This window comes from Schistocerca serialis, chromosome 3 (assembly GCF_023864345.2).
Source record: "Schistocerca serialis cubense isolate TAMUIC-IGC-003099 chromosome 3, iqSchSeri2.2, whole genome shotgun sequence".
Classification (NCBI taxonomy): Eukaryota; Metazoa; Arthropoda; class Insecta; order Orthoptera; family Acrididae; genus Schistocerca; species Schistocerca serialis.
Window position 1 is genome coordinate 533,325,394 of NC_064640.1, and position 8,625 is coordinate 533,334,018.

The 8,625-nt window shown below is 37.7% G+C and overlaps 1 protein-coding gene across 1 annotated transcript; it reads left to right on the forward strand.

Annotated features, from left to right (window-relative positions):
• The first annotated feature begins 5,946 nt into the window (after positions 1-5,946).
• Positions 5,947-7,913, forward strand: LOC126470997 (uncharacterized). The gene is made up of 4 exons (XM_050099048.1): positions 5,947-6,044; positions 6,203-6,402; positions 6,449-6,897; positions 6,951-7,913. Exons 1-4 carry the CDS (start codon positions 5,947-5,949, stop codon positions 7,911-7,913), a joined length of 1,710 nt encoding a protein of 569 aa, XP_049955005.1.
• Positions 7,914-8,625: the final 712 nt, after the last annotated feature.

The following is an 8,625-nucleotide window of genomic DNA, read 5'->3' on the forward strand; positions in this document are numbered from 1 at the left end:
AACTCTCAGCTAATAGGTTCTCTACATTCCCTAAGTTATTCTCATTATTCTTTTTCTTATTGTGCTAAATGGATATGCCCCAAGCATTGAGGTTAGTTTTCAGATTTTTGCTTTTCATCACACTGAGGTCTATTTCTTCGTAAGCTATTTGCCTAAATACTAGTACTTGTGTTTAAAGAATCTGGTGTAAGTTCAGGTGCTGTCATTTTCACCTACATTTTCTGTAGAAGTTGCTGTCATACGTGAAACCCAATCAGCAAGTGTTCGGTTTTGTAATATATGTCTTCCAACTTGGCAGAAAACCAAGGATACTTATTTAACGTCCGCACCTACAAACACTTAAATTCTTCTGCACTCTTGCGTGACCTTTATATGTATTGCAGTTACATGACCTTGACTTAAAATCTATATTTTTCAAACTAGCACTTCTTTTTTATTGTTTGCTATAATATGATGTTATCCAATGCCACTGTGCTTCCTGTTGTTGTATGTTCCATAATATAAATCTGACATTAATTCATTAATTTCACTAACAAAAGTGCTGATGATAGAATGTGAGGGGAAATTATGTGGGACGATGTTAAATAAAATCTATAATACAAGTGTAAATTTCCTATCCTGTCATATATTTTAAGTACTTAGTTTTATTTTATCACAATGCCAAATTCTATACAATTGTAAGATGATCACTGGATGAATAAATACAACATTGCAACCATATGATCAGTTTTCAGTATTAAAAAAATAATTTCATGTGGATATATCCACCATGCAGACAAAATTGGAAGCAACGGAAATGCAGACTTACCTATCATCATCACCAAGGGACAACACACTGATATTAACAAAGGTTCCACTGTACCTCAGGACACCTTGATTGCTATCCAGCAACAGCCTGGAGTATGGAGGGAAAAGGAGTTGCTGTTGGAAGTGAGAGCATATTGTCTAATAATGTAAAGCTCTACTAATTTATTTTCCAATGAAAAAAATTCCATTGCTGCACCTGTACTAGAATCATAATGCATTCCCTTAACTTGAGACACGTATGTGTAAACTTCGTAGTGTCTGAATTTTCAAACCTGTAACTTTCCACAGCATTGTCATGTACCTCAACAAATTGGTATTTTTCACGTCTTAACAGGATCATTGACTGTAGCAAATCAGGATGTTTAAGTTGAAAATGCTTTCCTTTTGTGTTGTTTACAAGGATGATCCATTAATGTATCACATTCTCTCAGAATGAAACAAATAACCCTTCCTCTACCTCCTCCCTCCTCCCCACCCCGCCAACCTATTTTATCTAAATTAATTTAGTTCAGTTCTCATAGAAGCTACCACCCCATTTAACACTGATCCAAATAAAAATATTATCCTCTATTACAGTTTTTTATGCAAAACAAGATCAGAGAGCCATTACATTACTCACTATTACTCATTTGCATCCACAAGGGCTCTTTCTCACAACAATGTAATACCACATGTCTATATTTATGTAGTTTTATAATGTACTCTAAGTTTTGTTTGTGTTGTCAGAGGATTCATAATATAATAGTTCATTTCAACATAAATATGTTACCATGAGAATAGCGAGTTGAAGTTTCAGTGTTGACAGATTCTCCATGAAAAGTAGCAAGGTGGACTGCTCTTTCTTGTCACCTACATATAAGTAAACTGAATTATTGAAAAACTGTGTGCATGTGTTTCTTTCTTGTATATATTCCCTCAGGAGATCACTTGTTAGATGATGTTTTGTTTCCTCTCACCTCACACTTTCACATCCCTCGTGTACTTGCCTCTTTTTGTTCCAATTGTCCTGTCTCAGGCAAAATCATTCACTCTGAGCTGAGTGTGAGCTGCTTTTCAAACATTAATGGAAGACTGAAGTATCTTTACTGGTGAGGGCACTGCTCTAGATAATCAGGTACCTGCATTCAACTCCTGGCCAGTTCACAACTGTGATCTTCCATTAATGTTTCAAATAAAAATCTAACAATGGAAAGTCAATAATACTATGAAAAGGAGATACTGATACTCTTTGTAAAGATACGTTCTGGTACATAAAAGCTTTTAGCCAGTGACCTTTTCAGAAAGGAGAAATGCACACACATTCACATAAGGTAGAACACCTCATACACACAAGTATGCCATACTGCAACAGAAATGTGTTGAGCAGAAACAATGGTTCAGAGCAGGGTGGGGAAGGGGGAGGAACAGTGGGATATCAGTGAGGATGCAGGAATCGGCCCTTCTGGTGGGGCATGCAGGAACTAGAGAGGGCACAGGATAGGGCTGACAGATGCAGCATCAGGAGGCTGTGGGGCAGGGAGAAGATGGGGAACAGAAAGAAGAGAAGCAGAGAAGGAAAAAAGACCAATGGATCAATGACTGAGAACAGCACATAGTGTGGGTGAGGGGAGATGAATTGTGAGATGACAGGTCAGAAGCGGCTGGAAACAGTTAGGTGGAAGATGTGGGGCCAGCAGGTTAGCTTAAGTTGAGGATGGGATGATTTTGGAAGAGGAGAATTTGTTGTAAGGTTGACTCCCATTTGTGCAGTTTAGAAAAGCTGGTGGTGAAGGGGATGATGCAGATGGCCTGGGTTGTAAATCACCTATTGAAACCAAACATGTTATGTAAGCCTCATATTGTGCCACAAGGTGGTACACTTTGTTCTTGGCCACAGTTTTGTGGTGGCCACTCATCCTCACTGACAGCTGGTTGATAGTCATACCAATATAAAAATCTGAGCAATTACTGCAGCAGAGCTGGTATATAACACAGCTGCTTTCAAAGGAGGCCTGGTCTCTTTGATGGGGTAAGATAAGCCTGTGACAGGACTGGAAATAGAAAGTGTTGGCCGAGTGGATTGGGCAGGTCATGCACATCGGTCTTCCACAGGTGAGGGGTTGTTATTGGGAGTGGCATAGGGATGCTCTTGGATACACAATGTATCTTGGGAAAACTATTTACTTCCCCATGGTAAGGACTCACCTGCTTTACAAATGTGTGTGTATGATGACTGTGGCATGAATAAAAGATTACTTCATAACAGTATGCTGTAAGGATATCCACCAGCCAGAAGTTGACACCAGATGGCAATAAAAGCTCCACAGGTTCCAAATGGAATTTTATGGAAAATCAATACTCACAGGAAAACCGTTTACCTACCTCATAAATGCAAGGTACCCCTCTCATGCAAAGAATCTTTTAGCTTTGTTTCCTAACAGTTTAATAGTAATTAAAAATCAAGTTCATTATAACAGTTTAGAGTTCCCAAGACTTGTGTGAACATACCAGCTGAAGGCACATGAAGATGGAAATTATTCTAAAAGTTTTCACATATCGCCATGAGACTTTCACATATTATAAACTGTTTGCTGCATGAGGTCCAATATTTTAATTTTGAAATGGCTAAATTTCAACTCACCACACATAGGAGATACTGAGTTGCACACAGGCACAACAAACAGACTGCTATACATCTGAGCACTTTTGGCAAAAAGGCTTTGTTCATGATGAGACACAGTGCTCATTTGTGAGAGAACTGTGATTGCATTAAGATGTGTCTGTGGGTGTGTGTATTTTTTAGGTCAGAAGAAGGCGCTTTGGCCAAAAACGCACATGTATAGCAGTATTTTTGATATGCCTATCTGGGACTCAACAGCTCATCCATGCGGTATCATCAATCTATCCTTTTCTTAATATAACTGGTATTCCATCCTGAATTATCCAGTGTTCAATTTTAATTTTGAGAGTCCTTTTGCACTGCAGTGCATTTTTGATTAAGCAGAAAGAATACTTGTGATGAAATCATCTTGGGTGTTCAGTGTAGAATTACAGATTAAGAACTACGTACAGGATATACATCATGAGATGGCACTGACAGTTGTCAACACTAGTTCACAACTCAGGCAGCCACGGGTACTGAGAAGGATATAGGCAGCACTTTATAAAACAGTCGGATTTTTGTGATGGGTGAGAGCTGGGACCATGTAGTGTGTACTTTTACTGAGAAGCAATACAGCACCATTTGCAAGGTGTATATAACTACGTAACATTGCTAGGATGACCATTTCATTAACAATTACTTATCAAGTCATGAGCTTTTAGTGGTACCCCTTTATATTTCCAATGAGTAATTTTAATTGTGTAAAATTGGCAAGGTAATCAATAAGAAACAAATTCTGCAAGGATATACTTTTATTGACTCAGTAAAATTCTTATAATTATCACAGACATCTGAATAAAACAGATGTGGGAATAAGTTGTAAGTGACCTACTGTCAGATATGTGTTGTTCAAAATAGTCAGTCAACTGGCTTTCAATGCTTACTAAATGAAATATTAAACTCTGAAGACTTCAAGAATACAAAAACGTTTTTCCCACTGCATCCAAAATTTAAATCTTTCTCAAAAGCTTTGAAAAAATAAGACAATTTGGTATGATTATTGTTTCAGGGGGCCAAACACAGATAATAGCATGGCTGCAACATATTACAACACTCATGGCTAAAATACTGAAAAACAGTATTTGCTTAGCTTAATGTATCAGGTAAACTCGAAAAGTAAAAAAAAAGAATCTACTGAGTACATTGAAGTATGCCCTACATTGGGTGTCAAAATGTAGTAAATTAGGATAGGGATATGACATCACATGGGCATTATGTAAATCAAATCAAATTCCTGAACACCATAAATTTAGTAAATTGGGAATAGGATCTGTAAATACCATTGATTAAAACATGAGATGTTAGTTATTACATTAACATTCATTCATATGCACTGAAACACATATGCTACAAGCTATCAGCTCTCACAGGGCTCAGAGTAGATACATACTTTTTGTTCCATACATATACATATACAGTGAGGAGACCCTCACAGATGTGGACTACTGCAGAGAAAAAACACATAGATGATTTCTTATGGACTGTCACAACAGCCTCAATAAATCTGAAGGAGAATATTATTCCACATGCTGTATTTAAAATTGCATTGAGGAATAGTGCAACTCCTGTAAATGTACTTCAGTTTAACAGTATCACCTCTTCAGTGGAAAGAAAATAACCAGCAACAGCAATGTTAATAATTTAATAGTGCAAAGCTATTTCCTGGGTGGTTACACCAACTTGGAAAAAAATTTCCTGAGAATTTCAGGTGCAAGGAGGATGATTGCATCAATACACTGCTGACAAAGTAATGGTAAGAGGAGAAGATGGGGTAGGGGAGGCAGTGGCAGAATGCTACAATAATGTCTTTTCCTATCTCTCAACTGCACTATATACCAGCCACAAGCAGTAGTTTAACTAAGTTTTAAACATCACTAATTTATATGGGATACTATTCATATAAGTAACACACTTTCAGATATTAGGTAATTTGAAATTTGCAATTTATAAAATTCAATATCAATGCTACATTAAAATGGAGAGCTCCTTGGGATTTTATAACATTCCTGAAATTTCCGGAGTTTTTCCTGGTAAAATCTACGTAGGTACTCCACAAGCCACCATAGGATCCATGGCAGAGGGTACCCTGCACCAATACTTGTCATTTCCTTTCCTGTTCCACACTTACTTCTTAGCAGTTTAATTAAAACATTTAAAATGTGGAAACAAATATAATTATTGGAAGACTCTGAGGCAGCATATTTCCAGAGAGCACCCACAGCAGTTGAACAAAATCGTACTTCATGTTACTAATAATGAACCTTCATGTTCCTATCAGTGCTAAATATGTGACAAGAGTTTTACTTGGAAAAGAAATTTAGAACTCCACCAACTGAGGTGTACAAGCTTGTGAAGACATTAATACAGGTTAGAGATGTTGCAATATTTGAAGAATCACTGCACACAGCACTCCAGAAGCTCTATAGTGATACACATACATCCAAATTCAGTTATTATTTGAAGACCTACTATGAAAAAAATGCTAACTGTTGGGCATAATGAAGCAGCAGAAGAGGTTGAAGTGTATTATATACACATCTGAAGCAGAGTCAAAAATGTGTTGGATTGATTGTTTCCAAGCCCCACCATCAATGAAGTGTGAAATCTGAAGATCTGAAGTTCTCTAGTGAATGTCAATTTTTGAAGTGGAAAGAGAAATTGAACATACTGCACAATCCTGATTCATCAAACACCACGGCATTGTAAGTTAGTTGATGATTGCTCAACCTGTAAGTATGTTTGCCATCATTCAAGTCAGGTTCTCTCCAAAGTTGAAGATATGAGACACCTCAAAATGGCAGGCAGTAAAATTGATGGAAAGTGCCCTGCAGTGATGAAAGTCCTCTATAAGGAAAAAAAGTGGCTTGTTAATTTTGTGTCCACTCTTGCTGGATATGATCTAGACCTAAGTCATTTGAATGTGACACCACAAGAGCATATTTGCAGACATTGCAGTTTGAATCCTGTTTCCCATTGTTCATGGCAAAATTTAATCAACAGTTCAGGATTCCAATTCAGAGAGAGTATATCTCGCAACATTGCAGGACTTGCATAACACTAGAGCTTCTTATAATTTGGCTTCAAAGTCAGTCAGACATCAACACGATGCCATCAGCGTAGAAGCTTGGGTACAAGAAGTTCAGGAAAGTGATAATGCGTGCGTATTATTTTGTAAGCCTCAAGAAATAATCACTAACCAGCATGCGAAATTGAGAAGTGAGGATTTCATGTTGGTAATAATGAACACTGCACAAGATGAATTATTGGCAAAATATGGAAATGATTATATTTGTGTTGATGGGACTGGTGGTCTAAATGCCTATGATTTTGAACTTACCACAATACTAGTACTGGCTGATAAGAGACAAGAATATCCATGCGCTTTCCTCATTTCTAACAGAGATGACAGTGATGTATTAAATATATTTTTCAACTATATAAAGTCTCAGGTTGGACAGATTTGCCCCAAGGTATTTATGTCAGATCTGGCAGAATCCTACAGTATCACTTGAAATGGAGGGGTCTCCTACAAAGAGACTTGAATGGCACCTGGCATGTGAATAGAACATGGACGAACAACATTAACAGTAAAGTTCTACATAAGGACCAGAGAACTGAGGTGTACAAGCTTGTGAAGACATTAATACAGGTAAGAGATGTTGCTATATTTGAAGAATCACTGCAAAAAGCACTCCAGAAGCTCTATGGTGATACAGATACAACCAAATTCAGTTATTATTTGAGGACCTACTATGAAAAATATGTTAACTGTTGGGCATATTGTCACATGCAAGCTGGACTCAATACAAACATGCACCTGGAGAGTATGCACAAGGCTTTAAAATATGTACATGCTAATGCAAAGCAAGTGAAAAGACTGGACAAAGGTATATCTGCACTGATGTCATTTGTAACCACAAAGCTGTTTGATGGGCTTACTGTTATCATGAGAGGAAAGGTAACTATTACAATAAAATACATTTGTGCTAGGCACAAATCTGTTTTAATGGATGACTTCATTACTAAGGTAGACAGTGGTTGGGAAGTACCTTCTTCAAAATCAAACGATATCTTCCTTGTGAAGGACAATGACATTCACTGCAAGTGTAAATTAGTATGCAGTAAATGCGAAGTGCACATTCATCAGTATTCTTGCACATGCATTGATTATAGTATTAAATTAAATGTATGTAAGTACATTCATATTGTTTGCCAAACAGAAAAGAAGAGCAGAGGTGAGATTCCATGGCAAAATCATGTACTGTCAGATGCACTTGTTGTTGATGCTGAAGATTTGTCTGCGACTGATGAGAGGGAAGCAAGTTGGGCACAAGTAAGCACAAATACTAGCTGCAACAACCCAGAAGCATTGTCAGATGAAAAGAAGAAGACTGTCTCAATGTTTCCGGGAGTCATTGCTGGCATGTCAACTGCTAAAGTTAAGCTAGCCAAAAATTGGCGATGACGTTGAAGGTAAATGTAGGTGCTGTTAGAACCCATCATCAGCCCTTTCATCAGCACAGAAAGGAGTTGCAAGAGGAAACTTGTGCCACAGAGGAGGTTGTTTTCGACAAAGAAGAGGAAATCACTACACCACATACCTATGACTGTTCCTGATGAAGAAAAAAGCTATAGATATTGAAAACACTTCTTGGTGAAGGTTTGTACCACTAATTAGCAACCATTTCATGGCAATATTTTACAAAAGGCGTTCAAAAAGTTTTGCGCAGATGTGTCTAATTTTTTTATTTTTTGCAGGAGGAGAATGAAATTTTTTGTGAACATACTTGGAACATTTAGCTATACAGTGAGCCTATTCAATGTAGCCTTCATCAGCTGTGACGTATCTGACCCAATGTTCTTTCCATGATGTAAATGCACTTTGGTAAAATTCTGGGGATTGAATTTTACACCAATGCTTGACACAGGAAATAAGGTCTTTCTCACTATCAAATGTTTTACCGTGCAGGTGGGTCTTCAGATGACCAAAGAGGTAAAAATAAGACAGAGCCAAGTCCGGATTGTAGGGAGGATGAGGAACAATTTTCCAACCCATTTTCCTGTCTTTCTCCTGCGTCATATGGGCTTTATGGGGTTTGGCATTGTCATGGTGTAGTCTGATGAGCTGACCCTGAAGCTGTGGTCTGTTGGTCTTGGTGGCATGTTGCAGCTTGTCT